Raw genomic sequence first — 27,151 nt, forward strand, 5'->3', positions numbered from 1 at the left:
ACTTTGCAAAGCATGTTGTGGTCATTCAGTCATATTTGACTTTTCATGACCCTGTTTAGTATTTTCTTGGCAAAGATACAGGAATGATTTGTCATTTCCTTCTCTAGTGGTAAGTTTACGTGACTTGCTCAGAATCATAACTAGTAAGTGTCTGAAGCTGGATTTGAATTCAAATCTTCCTGGCTTATCTTCATGCTCTAGCCACAGAGCCACCTAGCTGCTTCTATATAATGGTTGTTTATAAATGCTTATTTACCTTCTTCCATCCCTTTCTAAATCAAAAAATCATAACAGCTTAGACCTTACAGAGATCTTGGGGATAAACTTGTCCAAACCATTTGTTTTATTGTTTGGCCTGGAAAGATTAGGTGATTTGCACAAAGTTAGACAGCAAGACATAATGAATCAGGACTTCTTAGACAAATGAATTACATGGTAGCTTCTAGGCATTTTAATTAAATGACCCAGAGGGAATGAGTGGGAAAATACAAAATGGCACACGTCGAGATCACTGTGGTGTCACACAGGTGCAGAAGTCTTATGTGTCCCAAAGACAGGTGCTTGTGAGAAACCTGGTGCATGAGAATTCAGGAGATCAAGTTCATTGGAGGCCTCCTTGTGAATACAAGCTTGTGCAGAGTGGGACTGGTCATCGCAACAGGAGTTACCAGTTGATTCCTAAAGTTCAGGGGTGTGTGTTGGAGCCAAAGGAGCCTGTCCCTTTGAGCATTTGGCTTTAATGTAAGGATGACTGCTAAGAGGACTTCCAGAAGCTGGAGAGAGAGAGAGAGAGAGAGAAAGAGAGAGAGAGAGAGAGAGAGAGAGAATTCAGAATTCTTTTAATGCTATGAATACCCCATAAAAAAAAAAGAGAAAAAAAATTAGACTTTTCCGATGTGAAGGGAGGGGCATAAAAATTTACTTGGATTTTTCCAGATCTCAGGGTACCATGTCATAACCCCCATGATGTAGAATGAATAATTGTACTTGATTTAACTTTGCATAAATGATGCCTCTAGTTAGTAAAATGGCTCAAAAATAATAAACTAAAAGAATTAGTTTCAAATCCTATGGTACTGAGAATTTGTTGTTGTTCCTACTAAGGAATAGATATTTGGACTGCACAGTAAACTTGGGTTGTCTGAATGCTAATTATCCATTTTTAGCTTGCCTAGGTTTCTCACTTTTGCTTCTCCAATATTTTTGGCAAATTATCTACAGTAAAATGGAGTAGGGTGGCTAGATTTTCCAGTAACAACTCAGGCTTTTCCAAACTGAACTTCATCTTTCCCCTAAAAGTTTTTCTATCTGACTTCCCTATTTCAATTAATGGTACTATCATCTTCTTAACTAGGCTAGAAATCTTCAGAGTCATCTTTGATTTTTTTAATGTCACCTCTCCAATTAGCCATCAAATTCTCCAATTAGCCACAGGGGATATTCTATCCCCCCACCTCCCCTTTACTCATTATAGAAAGCATTGTGATCTGGGTTGGAACATAGGCTAGCAATTGGAAGCACTTATAGAATACTGGATGAACCATGAACCAGAAGCCTTGAAGTTCAAATCCAGTCTCAGATGCTTAATAATACTGTGACCCTGGACAAATCATTTAACTCCCCCAAGCCTCAATTTCCTCAACTTTAATAGCTGTATAATCCTAGTCAAGTAAATCCTCTATACTCGATGTCAGTTTCCTCATCTGTAAAATGGGAATAATAATAGCACATACCTTCCAGGATCGTTGTGACAATCAAATTAGATAACATTTGTAGAGCACTTTGCAAACCTTAAATAAATATTACATAAGTGCTATTATAGTTATTACTATGGGATAATGGGCATTCTTTTATATATATTTTCCCCCATGAAGATAGGCCAAATTTTTTTGACCTTATTTAGGATTGTACCGCAATATTCTGGGGCTGAAAGTAATTAATCTGATATCTGCATGTGCATGCATATACACACATATATATATATGAACAGATATAAATATATTATATCATATCATCTCATTAAATATACACACATATATATCTATATATGTATACATAGACATATATTGATAAATATATATCACAAATATAATACACACATAAATGTGTATATGTGTGTATATGTATGTATACAGCAATACATGCATTGATTAATGTATTAGTTATAGAATAATTACTATAATATAGAGACATGTATATATGTATATAATAGATATATTTTAACATATACATATCTTTGTGTTTGAGTCAAGATTGACTCAAATTGAATGTAAATAGCAATCATTTCTGCTTTGACCAGAAACCCTGAGGATCTTCCCCATCTAAATTTGTTTATTTATTTATTTAAATTGTGGGGTTTTTTTGGACTACATGAAAGAGATTTTTTGTTTCAATTGCTACCTAGCCTTAATCACTGAATGGGTGCTGCCTTAGTCTGAGACCTATTGAAGATCTTAGCTTAAGAAGGCCCAGGGCCTTCTTCAGAAGTCCTGATCTGGACCCAGATGTCTCTGGAAGGAAAAGGGGGGCAGATGACCATGTCCAGCTCCATTTTGCCCCAGTTGCATGCCATGGGATCACTTCCTGATGTCATGTTCTCTTTAAGAACAAACGACAAACAATAATACAAACACACACACATGCACAATATATCTTTTATGTATATCTTTGTCTTAAATTCAAAGAATATTAAAGTATATGGTGATTTAATTTGAAGAGTCTTATTGGTCTCCTTCTCACGGGTAGTGATTCACACTGGACTTCCCATATTTGTGTACTAACAAAGAAAGCTCAAAACTTGAATAAAATTGCCAAAAATACCATTAGCAGCTTGCTATTCAACTTCAGTTTCCTTAAATGTAACATGAAGGAATAAGACACTATGATTTCTGAAGTCCCTTCAAGTGCTGAAGTTCTGAATTTTGTTTTGTAGATACCAGAAGAATGTATATCATATAGCAGTGTATGTCCCTAGAGCTACATGTTGTAGATCTTCTTCTGAAGTTATTAAAAAAGATAAATAGGGAAGAGAAAATTTTATACAGGACAACATTAATGAGAGGGCAGGACTGGGGACTTTGAAGCTTTGTTTTAGAAACCTTAGTCGATGTCAGGGAGTCCTAAATATTCCTAAGTTTGAATCAACTGTAAAATGATCCTAACAGGTGCAGGATGATTGGGAATCCCAGTCACCAGGGGAGGGGGACATTCCAAGGTCACTAGATCATATTTAGTGACATGAAGAACAGCACGTAGTAATGGAGAAAAACCCTGTGCTAGCCCAAGTTCAGCCATTGAATGAATCACTATAAGAAACAGAAAAGTCACTTAATTATTCTGTGTATTTGCTCTTATAAAAATGAAGTAATTATAATAGTATGTTATATGAATAGTACATATCATATTAATAGTTTATAATATCACAGCAATAGTGATACATTATTTTAATAGCATATTAATAATATAATGTATTATGCTAATAACATATTAACATATAATATATTATGTTGCTAGCATATGAATAATATATAATATCATGTTAATGATTATAGTACTAATATTGTTGTGTTGATAGTATATCAATACTATATTAGTAGCACACTGATATATAATATTGTAATAAGAATATTATATATTATATCAATAGCATGTATTTAGTACTTTAAGGTTTATAAAGCACTTTATACATATAATCTCATTCGATTCCCTAAAGAAGCCTGTGAGATGAACTCTGTTATTATCCCCATTTTAAAGATAAGGAAATTAAGATTAAGAGTGATTAAATAATTTGCCTAATGTCATACAGCTGGTAAATGTCTGAGGTAGGATTTGAATTCACATCTTCCCAGTTCCAACATTCCATTACCCAGAAGTCTCTATGATCTCTATCCCTTACCACTTCAAAGGGATATTTGAATTTTAGAATTGAAGAAGTCTTGAGAAACTAACTAATTTGGCATCCTTATACTCAAAAGGAAAACCCTGAAACCTTAAGAAAGTATGACTCTTAAAAAAAAAAAATGGCAACAACTAGGTGGTATAATAGATAGAGGGCTAGCACTGGAATCAGGAAGAATGGGTCTAAATCAGCTGCAAACACTTGATACCTAGCTCTGTGATCCTGGGCAAGTCACTTAACTCTGATTTCCTTGCCCAAAGAGGAAAAAAAAATTAAAAATAAATAAAAGACTTGCTCAAATCCACATAGTTGGAATTGCCAGAGCTTTTCTTTTGTTTTCCTGATTCTAATTTAGTGTTCTTTCTATTTCATCTTTCTTGGTTTTAAAAACATGGTCACCACAGAAGGGTAATGGAGAAAAACAATAAGAAATATTGAGCATGAACAGAATGGGAGGATGAGAGAAAAAGCATCTGAGTGGGTTTCTAAGGTGGTCATCGAAGTAACATAAGCTTCAGGACTTGTTATTTAACTAAATCTATTGCATCTAGCTCTTTTGTAGTATATACTATTTTGATAAAGGCATTTTATATCAAAAAACAAAATTTGTCATTTTAAGGAACTTCAAAAATCACCTTGTCCAAAACCCTCATTTTGCCAATGAATCAAAAAGGTTAAGTTATTTGCCTGAGGTCTCACAGATATTAAGTAGCCAGATTGAGACTTGAATTCAAGCCCTACATCTCCAGACTTTATCCCAGTTTTTCACTCTGTCTCTCCTCTATAATTCTCCTGCTCATTCTACAATAATTAACTGTTACAGTGATCATTATGCAAAAAGTATCACATTGCTCTCATTTTGAAATCTTGCATCAAAGGAAACAGAGCAGAGACTTCTGAGCAGAAAAGCAGGGGGACAGAATTTTTATAACTGGAGGGGAGAGTATTTAAGTAAGGAGAAATGAGAGAGTGAAAGGACAGAAGTGAGATGGCCTTGACCATCCCACCCTGATCAGAGTGAAAGATGTATGCTGGCAATTGATGGAAAATGAGGTTGGAGGGGCAGGATGGAGTTAGCTAATGGAGAGCTTTTAGAGCTGGGTAGAGAAACTTATTTAGACAAGACAGTAGTAAGCAGTATTATGCTAGAGTGGGATGTGAGAGCTCAAAAGAGCTGACAAAGTTTCCACGTGAGCATTTTATACCTTAGAAATTGGTGAATGCTACCAATCAGGGCTTGATTTATTGTTTTGTGGATTTTATTGTCTGTTCTTAAGAAGGTGATGGAAAATGTTAGTAATGGCAATTAAACTTAAAAATATATCTTGCTTTCTGAGGTCCATTTCCTTCCTAGTTCTCCCCCAGCTGATTGTTAAACATTCACCAAGACACCCTTATCAATAGGCAATGAGGAGTGCTATGTGACCCTGGACCAATTTTAATAACCTCAGTTTCCTCATTATTAATATGAGAGGGCTGGACTAGATAGTCAGCAAAGTCTCCTCTAGCACTCTGTAATTCTACATTTGCTCAAAAATGCCTTCCCGGGAGATGTTCGTTCTCTGCATCAAATGCAATGGGATTTTCCTCAGGAGGAGCCAGGCAAGGTCTGGGCAAGATTAGGTAGAGTCCCTTAGGGAAGTATGGGAGTCTTGTGAGAGACCACTGTGGGAAAATATGCCAGCAAGTCTCTGGAATTCATTCATCAAGAGCTTTTTGGGCGCTGACCGACTAGGAGAAGAAATCCCATGAGCATCCCCAGGCACTAGGAGATTCATTTAAGGAAGTGCACTCGGGCCACCTTTTTAAGTGTGGTTTTCTGGGGGAATGCCGTCTTCTGGCATATCTCAATCAGCTAACTAGAGGATCTCATCAGGGGGATGTCTGCTTCCTTCCGGAGGGCAGAGCTCAGTCTTTGACAGTAAATTAGTCCAGCGTTTTGGATCCTTTGTGGGATGGGCATTTCCCAACTACAGAGAGCACCTACATCCTCCCAGCCCCAGGGGACTTTTAGCATATTTCCAGCCTCCTCTAACAGCCAATAACACAATCAGCCTAAAACTAATGTTGTCCCCTTTTTTGATGTGAACGCCACAAATGAAACAGCTAACGGCAGTATCTACTGTGTAGCACAACTTTGAAAGCCAGCCCACACAAGTGAACCCATAAACATAGGGCTGGGAGAACAGCACCAGTAATTTTAGTGGTGTAAAGATGAGGAAACCCCCTCTACCCATGCAGGTCAAAAATATAGTCTTGATGACCTAAAGAACTTGGAGGTTCTTGATTAGGTGACTTAATGAAGGTGACTTGATTAGGATCACAATTAGAGACAGGCCTTAAACCAGGTCTTCCTAGCTGCAGGACTTGATCTACTACATCACATTATAGATTACATACACATACATGTATATTTTACATGCAAATAACATGTGTGTACATGCATATAAATATACACATATACATGAATTATGTGCACATAATAATTATGCATGTGCACATAGAAATAGATTTATAATATTATACCATATAAATCATAAAGACATGCATATTTTACATACAAATAACATATAATTTAATATACATGTGTATGTGTGTGATAGATGATATAAATCACATGCATCTGCATGCATGCAAATTACTCAATACGGATTACATAAATTATGTATGTATACATAGAAACAGATTTACAACACTACATAACACTATAAATTACATACATATACACATGTTCTAGATACACACATAAATATTATACATATCTATAAATCAGAAACATAAGACTATGGAAAGTGTATTATAAATATGTATGTTTATAGATAAATGTGTACACTTGACATACTATCTACATTACACATATATATACATATTTGCATGCACACATTTACATGCATAAGCATACAAATTACACACATACAAAATATACAATGTGTTATGTATGTATATGTAAATAGATTTCGTTTTTTAAGGAAGACAAAGTTAGTGAATATCCACATAGCATACATTATGAGTATATTACTATATGCAAAATTGGGTTAGGGTCTCTTAATTAGGGTGTCTATTTTGAAACTGGCATCTCTAAGGAAAAGGACTTTTTTAGATCATTTGGGCTTGGTCCTTGAAAGCAAAATTAATGCTAAGCTCTTCATAGATGCATGCACCAGCCATCTGCAAACCACAGGCATGATTAGGAGTGCCCTCTTCCTTGGGCGGGCATGTACTTACACGGGGGTCTTAAACCAGATGGCTGTGCCCTTGTTAGAACTTCCCTCATCTCATATACTCCCCTTCACTCCCATAATCCATAAAGGATCCTGGCAACTCTGCAAAATCTTCCAACACAAGACTGGTAGAGTCCTCACCCAAGTTATCACTGCCAAGCCGAGACGCCCTGGCTGGGGCGGGAGGTGCAGTTGGGGCAGCAGAGACAGGAGAAGAGGGGAGGGAGGGAGCTTTCTGCACCCCCACAGACAGAGGGTGAGGAGGGAGGGCGGGCTCCTTGCTATCCTCGATCTCCTTCTCAGCTTCAGGCTCTGAGGAAGAGGAAGCAGGACCTAGGACATGATAGAGGCTGGGAAGGCGGATGTCAAAACGCAAGCCGAACTTGGCAAAGAGCTTGTCATTGAGGGCGTACAGCTTCTCTGAGATGTCGTAGCCAAGGAGGGCTGAAAACAGGCGGGAGATGTAGCGCTCTTTGTCCAAGAGGTGGTAGAGGGGCTTCCGTGGCCAGGAGACGTAGGTGCAGTCGTTCTCAGCAGTCAGAGTGACCTGAGGGAGGGTATTGCAAGAAGAGAACATTAGGCTGGGAATTTCCTGGTGCGACTGACAAATTATTTTAGATGAAGATGATGTGTGCTGAATTAATCTCCCCATTGTTTTAAAATTTATTAAGTGCCTACTATGTGACAGGAAGTATTCAAAGTAGTGGGGATGCAAAAGAGACAAGAGACAGGATCTGCCCTCAGAAAACTCATAATCTAATAGGAGAGGCAACATGTAAATAAATATATAGAATGTTTTCTGACACTATTGCAGTGACATCACACCTGGACTATTGCAATAGACTCCGGGTTGGTCTTCTTGCTACAAGTCTCTCCCCACTCCAATCCATCCTCCACTCAGCTGCCAAAGTGATCTTCCTAAAATGCAGGCCTGACCATGTCACTGCCCTATTCAATAACTCCAAAGGTTGCCTATTACCTCCAGGATCAACAAGAAAATTCTCTTTTAATATTTTTCATAAGTGATTCGTTCATATTTTTCCAGTCTTCTATCTTACTGCCCTCAAATTTCTCTGCAATTCAGTGATTCTAACTCCAGACTATTCTTCACAAACATATCATGCCACTTCCTGACTCCAGGTATTTTCCTTTTGTCCATTATGCTGTTCCCTTTTCATCTCTTCCTCCTACCTTGCTTTAAATGCCAGCTAAAATCCCACTTTCTACAAGAAGCCTTTCCTTAATCCCCCTTAATACTAGAGCCTTCCCTCCAATTACCACCTCTAATTAATCTTGTATGTAGATTATTTGTACAAAGTTGTTTGCATGGTGTCTCCCCAGGAGATTGTACTTTGTCTTTCTTTGTATTTCTAGCAATCAACTCTGCCTGGCACAGAATAGGCAATATATTCCTGGTGAAGTGGGGGGAATAATTAGTATTTATACAGTGCCTATTATGTGCCTGACTTGATTTTTAAAATCAAGTCACATGTATTAAAGTGAAAAAAATTCAAAGCTTTTACTGGGAAACTCAGTGGATTGAGCCTGATCCCAAGAGACTCATCTTTCTGAGTTCAAAACTGGCTTCAGACACTAAATGTGTAACCCTGGACAAGTTATTTAACCTTGTTTGCCCTTATTTCCTCATCTGTAAAATGAGCTGGAGAAGGAAATGAAAAACCACACCAATAATTTTGCCAAGGAAACCCCAAATGGGCTGAGTTGGACATGATAAAACGATTGAACAACAAAAACATTTTAAACCTTGTCTGGGGTACTAAACATTCTTTGTCCTAGGAACTGCCTGTAGTGCTTCTTAGTCTGTTTGCAAATATGTGTCATCATGGAAAGCAGAGGCATTGATCCAAGAACATAACTTTAGGCCATCTTCTAAAGCTTGAACTTACAAAAAAAAAACTTTTTAAACATCTTTTAAAAAATATTTTATCTTTCCCCAATTACACATAAAAACAATTTTTTATATTTTTTTGTTCTAAATTTTCTACTTCCTTCTTCTACCCCCAATATTGAGAAGGCAAGCAATTTGATATAGGTTATACATATACAGTCATGCAAAATATATTTTCATATTCCAAATTTGAAAATCTACATATAGTAGATATGTACATTTAAAATAGCTCATATGTTAGAATACTTCATGTTTTATAGAAGACTTTCTTAACAACAACAGCCTTAAGGCAAATAGCATGGAAATTATTTTCATTTTACAAATCAATCAACAGACATTTATAAAGAGTTTATTATGATTATGATTATACACTATGCTAGGTATTGGGGTCACAATGAGAAAAAAATAAACCCTGATTTCAAAGAGTTTATATTCTAAGGAGATAAGACATGTGTATGAAAACATGTATACTCTTCTATAATAGATAAAACAAGGTAGTTTGGGGGAGGAAGGCACTAGCAGGTGCATGGTTGGCAAGAGATCAGGAAAGACTTTATGTAGAATGTAAATTAATTTTAAAAAGAAACATGAAATAGATGCAGTAAAGATAAAAACAATGAAAGTTGGCAACTGATTGGGAATGTGGAAGGCCAGGATAACTATGAGATTGTGAATCTGCAGACTCTAAGGATAGCCTGGTACACCCCAATACAAAGGGGAAATTGGGCAACTCTGAGGCTCTATCTCACACCCATAATTCTAAATAATCTCACACTCTATACTCTAAAGACAAAGAAAGAAAATAGCATCAATATGGTAAGCCTTCCATAAGGGGGGAGGAGAGAGGGAAACAGCAGGCTGTTTAAAGAGAACCAAGTTACCTAGGCCATAAATAGACCATGTCAAACCAGTATTGGAATTAGGCCTGTGAGTAGCCATTGTTCTTTAAGCCTGGGTAAGATGAGAAATGAATTCTCTCTTTCTTTTTTTTAATATTTAAAATTTAAAAATTTAATTTTAAAAATTAAAAAAAATGTTTATTGCACAAACAGCTTGATTATATTTATTAAGGAGACAATATAAAAAAGTGTTGGAGAGAGTGCTTTCAGTTGAATTATACAACAGGAAAACATTTCACAAGGTGTTGGGAAAGAGAGAGTTGAGGGAGAAGAGAGGAAGGGAAGTAATGAGAATAACCAACTTTTTCTAGGAATTTAATTGTGAAAAGGAGAAACAAGATATTAATTTGATAGACAAGGAAATCATAATTTACGGAGATTAAGTGACTTAATCAGGGTTATATAGTATGAGAAAGCCAGGAGACTAAGCCAGGTCTTCTGACTGTAAGACCAGAGTATACCACACTTTTTCACTTATAAAATAATTTCCTCAAGCTATCTCCATCTGTTACCTCTACTCCTTTCACTTCTTTTTAAACCTTGTAAGGTCAGTAATACAAACACTGTCACCCCCATTTTACAGATAAGAAAACTAAGTTTCAGAGAGGCTAAACCCAGAATCATGGCAGAGTAAGGGGCAGATCTGGCACCCAAACTCAACTTTTTTTTATTCCAAGTCCAGTAAAACTTCCTCTATACATTGTTTCTTACATTCACAGAGTAAACATTAATACTTAATAAATGTTTGCTGAATGAGTGAGCTTTATGACAGTCAGTTATTGCTCATATAAACCCCACTCTTTTCCTACATGACAGGGACCTAGGGGTTATCTGTGAAGAAGATGGTTCCATGTCTGTCAATATCTCTGATGTCCACTGTGTTCCTCAGTTTCTTCAGCCAACCAACCCACTGTCCCCTTCACTGGTTTTGAAAGAACAAAAAAGTCTGCTCCAGCATCACTAGTCATAGGAGTTAGGTGGCAAGTAAATCGAGCACTAAATTGTAAGAAAGACCTGAGTTCAAATCTTTCTCACATCTGAGCAAGTCAGTTTATCTTACAGAACTCCATCTATAAAATGTAGATAATAATAGCTACTGCTTCCCAGACTTGTTGTGAAGACCAAATGAGACAGAAGTGCTATCTGATGGAAAGTGCCATCTGCATCTAGAGAGAGAACTATGGAGACAGAGTGTGGATTAAAGCATAGCATTTCATCCTTTTTGGGGGTGGTAATTGCTGTTTGTTTGCTTGGGTTTTTTTTCTTTCTTGTGAAATTTTTTCCCTTTGGATCTGATTTGTCTTGGACAGCATAATGAATGTGGAAATATGGGAATTTAGAAGAATTGCACATTCAATAAAAAGGCTCTTGTACATGAAATTGCAAATCTCCTATGTCTTTCCAATATATAACAAAATTATCATGTAATTCCTTTTTTCTTTTTCCCCTACCTCTTACCCTAGAGATAGCTACCATTAGACACAAATAGGTATAAATATACATACATACACACACACATAACATATATACCATATAAATATATAAACATATAAATGTATCTTTTCTATATGATTTTTCATTTCAATAATTTTGGCCTGATTCATTGCCATTCTGTATTCATATCTTCTCTATCATTGTTATTGTTGACACATGACCAATATGATTCATTAAAGTTAAGTTCACCATGAAAAATAGTTGTCTAGTTAAGTAGTTTACTCATTTTTGATATAGTTATGCTTGTGTCTTCCTTGAAATTTTCCCAAAATACAGTTTGTAGGATAATCAATGTATATTTTGAATACCATTCTCAATAAATATACTGTATTGCTCATAAAAAAAAGAACTGCACATTAACCTATATTGGATTATATGCTCTCTTGGAGCTGAATGAAGGACGGAAGGAGAAAAATTTGGAACACAAGGTTTTGCAAAGCCTTAGCATGCATTTGGAAAAATAAAATATTATTGGGGAAAAAAGAAATGTTATTTGAGAAGATGAGGGTTAAGTCTTAATTATCTTTATATCAGTCAACAAGCATATATTAAGCATCTACTATTTGCCAAGCATCACATTAGATGCACGGAATATAAAATAAAAATGAAACAAGGAACTTATATTCCATTAATGAAAAAATACACAGAGCTATAAGTTGTATACAAAAAAAAAAAAAAAAAAAAAAAAGGTAATTGTGGGGAATGAATGGGAAGAAGAAAAGCTTTCTGTAGAAGGTAGTATCTAAGATTTACAAAACACTTCACAAACATCTCATTTGATCCTCACAAGAATCCTGGGATGTCAGGGCTAGGTGCTGTTATTATCTCCATTTTATAAGATGAGGAAACTGAGGCACAGAAAGGTTAAATGAGGTATTTTTTTTTTTTTACTGGTCTTCAAGTCCAACACACTTTTCACTGCAGCTCCCAATAACATAATATTTGTCTGTGTTTCTCTCATCCTCATGTGTGAGGTCACACAGATATTGAGCATCTAAGGCAGGATTGGACCCTAAGTGTTCATGACTCCAAATGCTCTATGCAGTACACTATGCAGCCTCTTTAGTAAATGCTTAACAAGTGCTCTTTCATTCATTCGTTCATTCATCTGTTCTTCATTCAAACAACCAATCAGCCAATCTAAAGTTTAATTTAGGCTATTCCATAGCAACCATTCCAATAGGCCTTCAACTTACCTGGAATATCCCTTCCTCAGAGGGTTGCAATGATTCCCACTCTGGGGAGTCCATGAACTGGTAGGGGAAGATATAATGCAGAAACTGCCCATCCTGGCTCACACGAATCCTGAAGAATGGAGAGAACATAGGGATTAAGAAATCCAGATTCTAGTCCCAGACAACTAGTTGAACAACTTTGGGCAATTCACTTAAACTTCAGTTCTGTCATTTGTAAAAATTCCAAAGGAAAGGAAAAATAGATGATAGCTAACATTTTTTAGTGTTTTGAAATTTGCAAAATATTCTTCATTCTTATTTCATTTGAACCTTCCCACAAACTTTTGGGAATATATTATCGTCCTTATTTTATTATTAGAAAATTAGCCTCAAGAAAGGTAAGAGTACTTCCCTATGATGACTCAGAATAAGTGTTTCGAGCAATATCCAAATTCAGCACCACATCTACTTATTATGCCTCATGTCCAAATCTCCATGACCCTATGTACTAACAAGCACTAATATTATCCTTGGATTTTCTTGGCAAATATACTGAAGTGTTTTGCTATTTCCTTCTGTAGCAGATTAAGGAAAATAGTTTGGTTAATTGACTTGCCCAAAATCATACAGCTAGTAAGTGTCTGAGGCTAGGTTTGAATTCAGATCTTCCTACCTTCAGGCCCACCCCTCTATCCACTGAGCCACCTAACTGTCTCTTACACTACATAAGGTCTTTTCCATATTTTATAATCTAGAATTAGCCACCTTCCAGTGGAGACAATCCAGTCTTGACCCTATGGTTGAACAATTCAACATCCTTCATTAAAAAGTCCTTCTTGGTCCCTTGTCCTCTCATTGCTCAAGCCTTGCCAAGCCTTGCCCTGGATGACTCTCACCATCAGCCTCCTCTTCCTCTCTCTGACATGGGGCTGAATGCATCTGGAGAAAATCACACAATTAGGCTGACTGGATCCATTACAAAATTATGTGTGACCCACCTTTTAAAAATCTGCCAAATGGCTTTGAAACAGAACAAAAGGAGATAAGAACATCAAGGTTGTCTACTGTTTGCTTTCCCAGATTTTCCAAGAGGATTTCATATTTTTCCTGAGGGGAAACTATACAGAATGTCTTTGATTCCAAGCTTGGGAGAATGTTGGTCAAAGGGGTAGAAAGTAAACCAAGCAAGTGAAATACCAGGAAACAAAAAGGCAAAAATAAATAAATAAATAAAAATAAGAAGAGAAAGCAAATGATACGGTGAGTACATGGAAGGCTGAGAGTGACCCACAGGAGTCCTAAGCTAGGGCAATGCAATTAGGAACCATGTTTGGAATGAACTCTGTGCTACTGTTCCCATCTGACTTGGAGATGGTGACCAAGGACCTTCTCCATCCTCTTACTTCCATGTCTTGTGGAACATGGCCTCCAATTTTAGAACTACTGCTTCTATAAAAGATATTCCTTCAGGGGTTTTGCATATGTGTCACGATGAATGAAAATTCAGATGGCCCCTTGAATTTCTGCCAATTCTGTTTGTTTGAATGCTAAGAGTAAAATCAGGAATGGAGAAAGGATGACGGAAAGGAACACAAATTTAAAGTATTAAAGTTTAATATATTTTATTTAAAGCTTTATTTATTTATTTATTTTGTTTTAGAGCTTATTATTTTATTTATTTAAAGTTTTATAAATCCAGTATGGATTTTGCAAATTAAAGTTTTGAATAACACATTTTTAAATACATCTTTTTATTTTCAAAATATATGCAAAGATAGTTTTCAACATTTACCCTTGTAAAACCTTGTATTCCAAATTTTTCTCCCTCCTTTATCCCCAGTCTCTTCCCTAGACATCAAATAATCTAATATATGCTAAACATAGGCAATTTTGAATAACATATTTAATAGCAAATATGACATAATAAAGGGAGAAATAAAATATTTAGGGCCATAGTCCCTCTGAGACATGAGCCAGTAAGCAAGTGCCCTAGTACCCTAAGGGAGCAAGTAATCTTACTTTTATTTTCAAATCAGTGGTGGGCATCTGCTCTAGGATTTTAAAAATAAAAATCTGTTCTTGGGTAGGAATAAGTTAAGAAACAGTCATTCTTCCATGAAAGATGGAGAGAAAGTTTCTCCCCCCACCCCACCCAAAGACTGGCATGTCAACCTGATATGTTCACTAGACTCAAATCCAGTGATCCAGAAGACTTGTATATACATTCACCTAATCTCAATTGTTATTGTTGTTGAATCATTCCAATCATTTCTAACTCTTCATGACCCCATTGGCAGAGATATAGGGTGGTTTTCCATGACTTTTTCATTTTATAGATGGAGAAACTGAGGCAAACAGGGTTAAGTGACTTGCCCGGGGTCACACAGCTAGGAAATGTCTAAAGCCCCTGATTTGAATTCAGGAAGTTAAGTCTCACAAAAGCAAAGCAATCCTTTACTGTTCCTTATAGAGGCTGTTCAAAATGTTCTCTTCTTTCTTCAAGTTTCCCTTCTTCCAACCTCTCACTTGAAGAAGTTGCCTACACTTTACTAAGAAAATAGAGGCCAATCTCACTGAGCTACTATTTTTCACCTCTCTATATTTCAAAACTTTTTGACATCATCCTTCATCTCTCCTCCATTACTCTCTTGATTTAAAAAAAAATAGGTCTCCATTTTTACCCTTGAACACTTACAACAGTTTGTCCCCTCAAATCACTTTCTGTCTCTAGCATTCATTCTCTCTCTGTTTAGTGCCTCATTACCTATAGCCTACAAACAGGTCTCCTCAATTCTTTATAAAGCAATAACAATGGGGTAGTCAGGTGGTGAAATAAGTAGAGCACCAGTCCTGAAGTCAGGAGAATGTGAGTTCAAATTTGACCTTAGACATTTATTTGCCACGTGACCCTGACCAAGTTATTTTACCTCAATTACCTCCAGACAAAAAAAAAAAACCCAAAATAACAATAAGCAAATGTTATTTTACATATGAAATAAACTGGAGATGATTAACAGAGGGAAGGGAATCAGCATTAAGGGGGCTCAGCAAAGGCATTCTCATGGAAGATGAGATTTTAATTGAGACTTGAAGGAAGCTGGAGGAATCAAGAGGTAGAGATGAGGAAGAAGAGTATTTCAGGAATGGAGAGGAATCACTGAAGATGAACAGATTCTGGAGATGGAGGTAAGGCAGGTAGGGAGAAAATAAGAAAGAGAAAGATGGCATGGAAATATAGAGAAAGAGAATTCACAGGAGAGGGTAGTTAACGACTGAGAAAAAGCCACCAGATTTAGGAATCGAGAGCTCTTTGGAGAAAAAACAGTTTCAGTTGAGTGACGAGATTACAGGCTAAATTGTCAGGGGCTGGGAAAGTAATGAAAGAGTAGAGGCAATGGATGAAAGTAGCTTTGTCTAGGAGTTTGGCTAAAAAAGGAGAGACAATAGTTTGAGAGGATGGTATGATAAAATAGCATTTGATTGAATAGTGCCTTCTATATAGTAGCCATTTTAAAAAAATATCATTTATTTATTTTTATTTAGCATTCTTTTGTTTTTTAAATTTTGAATTCCAAATCCTCTTTCCTTCCTCCCCTGCCCATTGAAAAGGAAACAATAGAATATCAATTAATTATAAATGTGAAATCATGCAAAACATTTCCATATGAACTATGTTGAAAACAAAAGCAAGAAAAATAAGGTGAAAAAAAAATCCTGCTTCAACCTGTACTGAGAGTTCATCAGTTCTCTATCTAGAGAGAGAATTTTACATCACAAGTCCTTTGGAATTGTCTTTTATAATTGTATTGCTCATAGTGGATAGCTATAGTAAAGTGCCAGGCCTGCACTCAGTAATACTCATCTTTCTAAAGTCAAATTTGGCTGTGGACATTTCCTAGCTGTATCAACCTGGATAAGTCACTTAACTTTTATTGCCTCAGTTTCTTTATCTGTAAAATGAGTTGTAGAAGGAAATGGAAAATCTTAGTCTAATAGTATTCCATCACAATCATATTGTACCACAACTTTTTCAATAATTTCCCAACTGATGAGCATCCCCTCAATTTCTAATTCTTTGTCACCATAAAGAGTTGTTATATTTTTTGTACATATAAGAACTTTTCCTTTTTTCCTTTTATTTTTTATTCAATAGTATTTTATTTTTCCAATTACAAGTAAAGATAACTTTCAACATTCATTTTTGTACGATTTTGAGTTCCAAATTTTCTTTTCTTCCTCCCTCTTTTATCTCCTCCTCCCCAAGACAGCAATTCAATAAAGGTTATACATGTACAATCATTTTAAAACATATTTCTATATTATCATTGTGAAAGAAAAATCAAACAAAATGGAAAAGACCACAAGAAAGAAAAAGCAAGCAAATAAAAAAGGTGAAAATAGCATGCTTTGATCTGCATTCAGTATCGACAGTTTTCTCTCTGGATGCAGACAGCACTTTCCATCCCAAGTCTATCGGAATTGTCTTGGATCACTGTATTGCTGAGAATCATAACTGATGATCACATAATTTTGCTGTTACTGTGTACATTGTTCTCCTGGTTCTGCTCACTTCTTTCAGCATAAACCTTTCCAGGCTTTTCTGAAATCACTTATAGAACAATAATATTCCATTATATTCTTATATCTTAACTTATTCATCTATTCCTCAACTGATAGAAATCCATTTACTTTCCAGTTCCTTTCCACTACAAAAGAGCTGCTACAATTTTTTAATTTTAAAAACAAAGATGTATTTTTTCCATCCAAGCTCATAGATTTCTTAAAATCTATCCATAAACATTTCCTCCTTCCCTTTCCTCATCCTAAGGAATTGTTGTCCCATACAGTGTAAGCTTTAGAGAGGGACTGTTTCCTTAATGTTTTTTAATTCTCCAGTGTCTAGAATAGCAACTGGCAAACAGTGGCTGTTGTTGTTTGGTCATTTTTTGTGACTCCATTTGGGGTTTTCTCACAAAGATACTGGGGTGGTTTTGTCATTTCCTTCTTCTCATGTTACAGATGAGAACACCGAAGCAAACAGGGTAGAAGAACTTGCCCAGGGTCAACAGCTAGTAGACATCTGAGTCCAGATTTGAAATTAAGAAAATGAGTCTTCCTAACTCCAGATCTGGTATTGTAATCCTCTTCATTACCTAGCTGTCTTCTGGCAAACAGGAGGCATTTAATTAATGCTTGTTAGTTGACTGGCTTATTTTGCATTCTCAGATAGAGGGTAGGAGATAATGTGAGACATGACTGAATGAAGATAGGTTTCAGAAAGAATATTGATTCTAAGTGTTCCCAGATCTTCCCCCTCCTACATGAGGGGACCACTTCCCCACCTTCGGAAACCCAACCAGCTATTTTAGGATGCCCATATTTTACAAAAGCTTATGTTTTTATTTTCCAGTCTTTAAGCAGGGTACTTGTGAAGAGGAGTTTATTTGTTGGTTTTGTTTTGTTTTTGGTAACCACCAGTATTCTGACTCAACACAAATGACAAATTTAGACTTACTCTCCCTCCCACTGATGACCACCTGCTCAGATTTTGCAATACAGGCTTGAAAATAAACCTATTAATTGTGTCATTTTCTGTAAATGCTTATGTGACTGGGATCAAGTAGAACACAGAACATGGATTGTGTAACCTTAATTCATTTGTTAAAAGAATGAAGCAAGGATGAAGGTAATTTTCTGTGAGGAGGCAGTAGGAGACGGGTGAGACAGGAAAGACTTCACATAGGAGATAATGTTTGAACTGAACTTTGAAAGACACTAAGGATTCTAAGAGGCAAAGGTGAAGAATAAGTGCCAGTCAGGCTTGGGGGCACAGCTCTCATGGGCAAAGATATGGGGATGGGAAATGGAATTTCATGTGTAATCTATAGCAAGAAGATCAGTTTGGCTGGACTAAAGAGTATATGAAGGGCAATAACATCTAACAAGATTGAAAAGATAGATTGGAGCCAGAAGTTTGGTTCTTGCAGCCCAGCAGGGCAAATCTCATACCACATCTCCCCTCATTTCCTTGACTCTGCTAATCATTCTGAACTGGTTCTCTCTCCAGCTGCTTTAGGAGTGGGAGTTGGAACCAAAACATCCCAAAGCCTGTTACACTTTATTAATGATATCTTACATTACATGTGAACAGAGTTATAATTGGATATTTTTAATACCTAGTACTCAGGGTAATCATGAAGGAAATATGTAGGGCTGTTTATCTGGAGTGGTCAAGCACTTGGGGATGCCAATTATCTGATAGCTTCTATTCAGATTGATTATTCTTTTGGGGAGGGGAGTGAGGAGATAATTGGAGTTAAGATACTTGCCCACGATTATAAACTACTCATTGTCTGAAGCCAAATGTGAAGTCAGGTCCTCCTGACTTCAGAGCTGGTGCTCTATCCCCTGTGCCACCCAACTGCCCAGAAATTGATTATTCTTGATAATTAGATATTAAGTTCAGTGGTTTCAAGTACTATTAGCAGCCCCCAAATTTGAGTGCTCTAATGTGAATTCTGGTTTCCGCACCCTAGTAGTAAACAGGCACAGTTATACAATAAAGCACATACATATGACAGATAAAAATACAAAATTCAGAGCATTTATACTAAAAGGGATGTTGGGTCCAACTCCTCTTTTATTCTTATAACTTGAAGACACAATACTATATTAAACACTTCATTATTTCAAAATATCTGTAATGTCTTCAATGTAAGTATTCCCTCCATTCCAGGGGATGTTAGTTCCTCTATGCCTTAGTAGCCCATTAATTTCAGGAGTTTTATAACCCAATTAATTCTTCACTCATGGAAATGACTTTGTGGTCTCAAAAAGGGGAAATTTGGTTTGCTTCCTTTATGGAAACCCTAAGCATGATTCATTTTTCAAATCAAATATTTATGCTTATGAAATATAGTAGTTTCTAATATGCTAATAAAAAATACTTCACTACCACCAAATAAGACACATGAAGGGGGAAAAAAAAACCCAGAACAGAAATTCTTATAGACTGCTAAGCCATCAAATAGGACACATGAAGGGGAAAAAAAATTCAGGCAAGAAATACTTATAGACTGCTAAGTTTGAGGTAGTTTTACTAAACAACTATGAGTGATGGGGTTCTTTCCCTTTAATTAGCTCCAAGAGCAAATTAAACTAGGATTTTTTTTTCCTACCTTGGGAATTTAGATAAAGAGGGAAGATGATTAACATTAAAATGCATGAAATCATAGGTCCAAAGAGAAAGAACTTTAGAAACAAGCTAGGATAAGCTGCTCATTTTACAAAGAGGATTAAAACTCAGATCCTGTGACTCCAAGTTCATTACTCTTTATACTGCACCATAGTTGTGTTTTGCTTTAGTATGGGCTTTTGTACATTGGTCTGGAAATCTAATTATAATTGTGAAATTGCTAATAAAATTGTTAATGAATTGTCTTAATTATTAATTGTCATTTGTATGGAGGGAAAGTTCCAAACAATTGATTTACAAATACAAGTTTTCAGGATCTCAGTTTAACTCTTTTAATGGAGCATGTAAATTGCTTGCTTCATTTTGATTTTTCTTAAAACTCGATCCTATCATTACATGTACAGAATAGGATGCTTATAGTTACAAGTAGTGAATTTGGATTTGTGTTTGTTTACTTACAAGAGCACTATTTTATGCATATCTTCTGTACTCTTTCTATCAAAATAATTATTTGGTGACTTTATGGGACTGTTAGGGAAGTAATTGTGGGGGAAAGAGCCCTCAGTGCAAGGAAACTTGGGTTAACTACTTCCTAGCTATGTGACCCTTGGAAGTCACTTAGTCTCACTGTATTTTGAGGATTCCTATTTCTGAATTATCTACCTCATGGTGTAGTTCTACATAAAGTATTTCATAAATTGTACAATGCTCTGGGATCCACAGCATAGTAGATAGGGAGCTAGCTTCAGAGACGGGAAGATGGGAGGGTAAGCCCTACCTCTATCCATGCTGGCTGTGAGACTCTCAAATTAGCTTCTCATTCTGCCAGGCAATTCTCTCAGATCATAAAATAAAAATTAATTGCCAATCTGCACCATCACAGGGAATTTTTTTGTTAGAAGTTCCATATACCAGCAGTGTTAAAATCAAATAGAAGAGGGGGGTTATTAAACCATAGAAAAGAATCACTGGTGAACAAATATTGATTTAGTTTTAAAATGTGAAAATTATCATGTTTTATTGTATTTTTAATTTATTTTATCATGTATTTCCTAATTACATTTTAATCTGATTTGAGCAGTAGTTTGGGGAGTATTATGAGTCATGAATTTGATACTTTTGCCCTACACCAACAAAAAGAGAAGAAAACTATGAACCAATCCTTCCCATCCCCACCCTATATGTGCCTATCTCCATCAAACTGGAAGGCTCCTTGGAGCAATTTTTATTTGTCTTTTCATCCCATTTTAGTGCCATAGTAGATGGTGTATGATCAATATATGTTTATTAATGATGAAGTCATATCTAACTGTGAAATAGCTCAATCTTCCAATTGATAAAAGACCACAGAGTTTTCCATCTCTAAATCAATTATGGATATTACTTCTGATTGACCCTGACAAAAAGCCATTTCTAAGCAGTTTGTTTAAAGGCCTACAATTTAATGAGCTAGGTATTTTCATTAAACTCCCAGTGGGGACAGCTGTGACTTTTTCCTCTTCTCTCTAAGAATCACGAAATTCATACAATTATGGAGGGAAGGGGGAACTCAGAGACCATGCAGTCCAACTCCTTTATTTTGAGAGATAAGGAAAATGAGGCTCAGTGATTTGTGCAGGTCATACAACTCAACATTTCAACTCAACAAACATTGTTGAAGCACCTACTTACTATATATGGATCCTTAAACTAAGTACTGTGTATACAAAGGCAAAAAATGAAATGGTCCTTGAACTCAAGAAATTTAGTCTCCTGAAAAGATACAACATGTAAATGCAGAGGGATTGAGGGGGAAAAAGTATTGTGAATTGAGGAAAGTCCTGAAAGCTTTGTGAAGGCCGTAGAGGCAAGATAAAGGGGGAAAAAGGAAGATAAGGATGCTGAGAGGGTAAGATCCCTTCAAAATTAGAGTAGTAAGAGATAAAATCCACACTTAGAACAAAGACAATGGAACTTTATTAGTACAGAAACAGGAAAAGGGGGATTTTTTGTGGAGAGAAGGGAAAAAAAAATTCAGATCTATGATTTCAACAATGAAATTAGATAACTTATGTAAATGATCAACATGTGTAAATGATACGTAAAGGACATTAGAGTCTTATCTGCTAGTTAGGAGTAGCAGCAATAGTAGTTATTTTGTTGGTTTTGAGATTTCCTAGAAAGTAAATGCTCTCTATTACGTTTCCTGCTTGGATTTCTAGATCACTACTTATTTGGCCAAGTTGGGCATGTAGGTGGCACAGCAGATAGAGTACTTGGTTTCTGAGTGCAAATCTAATCTCTTGTTAGCTTGTATACTGTTAGCTGTATAATCCTGGGCAAGTCACTTTACCCTATATACCTTAGTTTCCTCATCTGGAAATGGCAAATCATTTCAATATTTTTGCCAAGAAAACCCCCAAAGGGGTCATGAAGCATCAGACACAACTGAAAACAACTAAACAACAAAAACACTTAGTCAGGTACACTTCCTAGACCTTTTTGAAATAGTTATTGAGAGGACTCAATATGTACTGCTTCTTCCCATTACTCTTCTACATTAGAATCTCTCCTCTAGAAATCCCTTTACCAGTGCAGATCTGAAATTGTCTTACAATTTATAATTTTAGGGAGTTGCCTAGGACACCAAGAAGGTAAATGATTTGCCCATAATCACACAGACAGTATATGTTGGACCCAGCTTTTCCAGAATCCAAGGCCTGTTCTGTGTTTTATGCCAGACCTACTTTCAATCCATTGTTATTGTTCATTTTTTCTTAAAATTGACATTATCATTAGTATTTGTTTTCTTAACTAAAATGTATATAGTCTACTATCTTTGAAACCCTGGTCCCTTTATCTGCCTTTCATTCTTATCTTGATAATCTTTCATTTCAGATCATCCTACTCTCTGTCTTAATAAAAACTCCTGCTTCTGGCATGTTGCTGAACATGGGAAGAAGTCATTCAATAGAATTGTCTGGGAATACTTCAAATTCATCTCAACTGGACTCTTCTGTTTGGCAAAACTTTGTTTCCTGATTGACTTATTCTCCTCTTCCCCATAACAACTTCTATAAAATTTCCCCACTCTCCTTTCTCCTTGACTCCCACACCTTTGTTCTTCACTTAGTGACCTCTTCATCTCCTCTCCTGAGAATGGTTTCCATTGAAGCCATAGGTTATAAATCCCTTATTCCATACTTCAAAAGTATTCTGTATATTCATCTATCTTTGTTCCATTCTCTGAGGAAGTCCCTTCTCTTCCTGAAGCTTGGGACATCCATCATTCCATCTCTCTCTTTCATCCTATATATCTCTCCTTCAACTGACTCCTTTTTGCTATCTACAAACATCCCCAAGTTTTCCTTGGCATTCAAAAAACCCTTGTTTATCTATGTCATCTTCTTCAAGATATCATCATGTCTGTCACTTTCATTTCATTCCCAAACTCCTAAAAAAGACTTGTCTCCTTTATGCCTTTATTTTTTCATCATCCCATCACTTCTCAACTCCCTGTAATTCGGTTTTCAGCCCTACCACTAAAACTGCTGTTGGCCAATCTCTTATTTACCAAATACAGAGACTTTGTTGTGGTTTGAGGGAGGGTAAGGAGTCAGCAATGATACCAAAGTTGTGGGTCTGAATGACCAGGAGAGTGGTCCCTTAAACTAAAAGTAGGGAAGTTTAGAAGAGGGATAGGTTTGGGAGTAAAAGGGACGATAATGAGCTCTAATTTTGACATGCTGAGTTTGTGATACTTGTTGGACATCCAATAATCCTAAGTGATCAATAGGCAGTTGATCATGCAGGACAAGAATTCAGAGACACAGAAAATAGAGCTATAGATAGTCTCCTTGACCCCTCTGCCGATTTTGAAACAGCAGATCAGGTCTGAATACTCTCTGCTCCCTTGGATTCCATGAAATTATGAGCTCTTGGCCTTGGTCCTACCAGTTTGACTAGTCCTGTATTTCTTTTGTTGGGTCATAGATCTAGAGTTGAAAGATTGCCCTCCCAGTGGTCATCACCTTCCTTTTTTTGCAAATGAGGAAACTGAGGCTCAAGAAAGTTAAGTCAAATTCCTCAGGTTCACAGAGGTAGCAAGTTGTCAAAAGCAGGATCTGAACATCTCACCAAGCTATCACCACTACACAAATGATTCACAAATCTAAATATCCAGCCTTAGTTTTTCTCTTTCACTTCTACTATGCCTTTAGAACATCTCCATCAGAGGAGCAGTGAGGTGGTGCAGTGGATTCCAGCTCTGGAATTAGGAAGAGCTGAGTCCAAATTTGGCCTTAGCTGTATGGCCCTAGGCAAGTCACTTATCCTGAATGCCTCAAAAGAAAAAAAAAAAAAACGTTTCTACTAGGATATCCCAGGGATGTCTCAAATTCAACCTGTTGACCTGGTTTTATCACCTTGAACTTCCCTCTCCCTTACTTCCCATATCCAATAAGCTGCCAAGTCTTATTGATTCTACCTTCATAATACATCAGATCTACAAATACTTTTCTCTCCCTTTACTGGACCCTTGTATTAATCCAGGACCTTATCCCTTACATTACTATGGGGGAAGCATTTTGTTACAGAGGGAGGAGTTCTGGTTCTGGAGTTAGAAAACCTGGGTTCAAATCCTGGTTTATTAATTTTATGATCTTAAATGAGTTGCTTATTTGAAGCTATGCCCAAAGGGCTACCAAACTGTGCATATCCTTTGATCCAGGAGTGTCTCTACTGGGTCTGTATACCGCAGAGATCCTAAAGGAGGGAAAGGGACCCTCATGTTCAAAAAGGTTTGTGGCAGCCCTTTTTGTAGTAACAAGAAACTGGAAACTGAATGGATGCCCATCAGTTGGAGAATGCCTGAATAAATTATGGTACATGAATGCTATGGAATATGCAATATGGAAAGAAACAACCAGAAAGGTGATTTTAGAGAGGCCTGGAGAGAGTTACATGAACTGATGTAAAATGAAGTGAGCAGAATCAGTAGATCATTAAACATGGCAACAAGAAGACTAAATGATGATCATTTCTGGTGGACATGGCTCTCTTCAACAATGAGATGATTCAAACCAGTGCCACTTGTGCAGTAATGAAGAGAGCCATTTACACCCAGAGAGAGAATTGTGGGAACTGAATGTGGATCACAATATAGCATTCTCACTCTTTCTGTTGTTGTTTGTTTGCATTTTGTTTTCTTTCTCAATTTTTTTCTTCCTTCTTGATCTGATTTTTCTTGTGCTGCAAGATAACTGTATAAATATGTATACACATATTGGATTCAACATATATTTTAACATATTTAACATGTATTGGACTACCTGCCAGCTAGGGAAGAGAGTGGGGGGAAGGAGGGGAAAATTTGGAACAAAAAGTTTTGCAAGGATCAATGTTGAAAAATTACCCATGCGAATGTTTTGTAAATAAAAACTTTAATTAAAAAAAAAAAAGAAAGAAATGAGGGTAGGAAAGAGTTAAAATATAGGTAAGCAATATTTAAGGAAAGAAATTCTTAGTACTGGAGAGCCACAATGTTGTTGATAGGCAAATAAAAAGGGGTCAATAAAGAGGGAAAGATTGATGACCAAAAAAAAAAAAAAAAGTTTAACCTTTTACATGAAGTCTTTCCTGGTTCCTTCAGTTGTTAGTATGTTCTCTGTCTCCAAATCACCTTGCACTTGCTTATCTGTATGATGCTGTTAAATCTGCTCTTGTATCCCTCAGAAATATATGTGAAGCACTTTGCAAACCCTAAAGTGCTATATAAATATAAACTACTATTATTATTCCTATAAGCTCTTTGAAAGTGGAGACTATCATTTTTGTCCTTATAGCCTAAGAACATAGAAGCAGAGCACAGGGAATATAGGAGTACTTACTAAGTGTTTCTTGCTTTCACTGAATTTTTCATAATCACATAGAGTAATTAAATAGTCAATATGGGATGCAAACCTAGGTCCTTTGCCTCCAAATTCAATGTTTTTCCTATGATTCCAGATTCTGCTTCTTGCTCTTCACAGGAAAGGGGTTCTGAAGTCTGGCTAGGGAAAGGAATTAGGATGAAAAAACAGACTTACCTCCCTTCAAGCAACAGAGAAAGGCGGTTGATAGGTGTCTCACCTTCCACGGCATAAGTCTGCTCAGTAGCTAGCGACAAGACTCTCTCCTCACAGCAGCGGACAATTTCTTTGTATGTTTGCAGGGGTACCTGCAGAGGCAGGTACAGGGTCTTGTAGAGGTAGTCAAACTCTCCCACGTAGTTATTCTGCCGCAGTTGGAATATCAAATGAGCCAGCTGGATCAGGCAGATCATGACCAGAAGGAAACTCCAGATAAAGATGTCTAGCCCGCAGGCAAAAAACCAGCCCCACAATGCATAGCACAAGAAACCAATTGCTAGGAAGCTGAAAATATAGAAGCAACCATAGACACCACTTCCCCCCATGAAGCCCAGGAGTACAAAGCAATTGGCGAGGTGATAAAGTGCCCCTTCCGAATCGTGCCGCCATCGTCCGCACAGGGGGACTTGCCAAAGGAGTTGGTCCAAGATCGTAGCATTATGACCCATCTTTCAAAGGGGTATTTGGCTTAAAACTGCCCTGACATGGGAAATCAAAAAAATATAGGAATCTACTCAAAAGACTTGAAAAACCTTCTCACCTTTTGGCAACTTGCTGGCCCAATTGAGACTGACTTCTTCAGGGGAAAGTTTCAGCACAATTTTGGAGAGATTCCAAAGCTTGGAGAGTTAAGGGGCTTTTTCCCTGTTGGAACTTGCCAGTCCTTCCCACTGTGGCCCTAGTAAGTCTGTTTGGCTACAAGCCCCTCCCTGGCAACGACATCCAACTGCTAGAATTGGAAGAAAAAAAAGAACACCAAAAAATATTGGAAGGAAAAATAACAACAAAAATTTGCATTAGGAAAAAAATATATATAGCCTGTGACTAGAATTTCTCCAGGTTATTGAAGAAAGCAGGTCTCAGGCTATTCACTGCTTCACAGGAGGGGAAAGAGAGCAAGAGCACGTCCACGTGTTTCACTTGGAATGCCTATCTCTTGGCCACCGAAATAGGAGTGACCCTACATGGATACCATGTTTGGAATTAGAATGCAAGGAGCAGGGACAGTGAGAAAAAGCAGGAACCTGTCAGACAGACAGGCAGGCAGGCATGCAAAGGTCACTTAACATAGCTCAGGGGAATTAGATAAGCCCATCGCCTAAGTGAGGGAAGAAAGCCTTAGAAGCCAGTTGAAGTAACCCCTTTATTTAGAAAATAGTAAAGCAAAACTCCTCTTCATCAAGATTTCTTTGTCTTTAACTACTGAGGTTAATGAAAGTTTAAGTTAAAATTTTCTTGAGCTTGTATGGATA

At 36.8% G+C, this 27,151-nt stretch overlaps 1 protein-coding gene across 2 annotated transcripts; it reads right to left on the minus strand.

The window, feature by feature from the left end:
- Positions 1-405: 405 nt before the first annotated feature.
- Positions 406-27,103, minus strand: POPDC2 (popeye domain containing 2). 2 transcript variants are annotated; one of them, XM_003766588.4, is made up of 4 exons: positions 25,857-27,102; positions 12,618-12,726; positions 7,261-7,666; positions 406-773 (listed from the first exon to the last, which is right to left on the minus strand). In XM_003766588.4, the coding sequence occupies exons 1-4, from the start codon at positions 26,345-26,347 to the stop codon at positions 679-681; spliced, it is 1,101 nt and encodes a 366-aa protein (XP_003766636.1). In that variant the 5' UTR covers positions 26,348-27,102; the 3' UTR covers positions 406-678. The 2 variants fall into 2 exon arrangements, with proteins under 2 accessions (XP_003766636.1, XP_012402432.1); XM_012546978.3 differs by having other exon boundaries at positions 437-773; positions 7,124-7,666; positions 25,857-27,103.
- Positions 27,104-27,151: the final 48 nt, after the last annotated feature.

Source organism: Sarcophilus harrisii, chromosome 3 (genome assembly GCF_902635505.1).
Source record: "Sarcophilus harrisii chromosome 3, mSarHar1.11, whole genome shotgun sequence".
Lineage (NCBI taxonomy): Eukaryota > Metazoa > Chordata > Mammalia > Dasyuromorphia > Dasyuridae > Sarcophilus > Sarcophilus harrisii.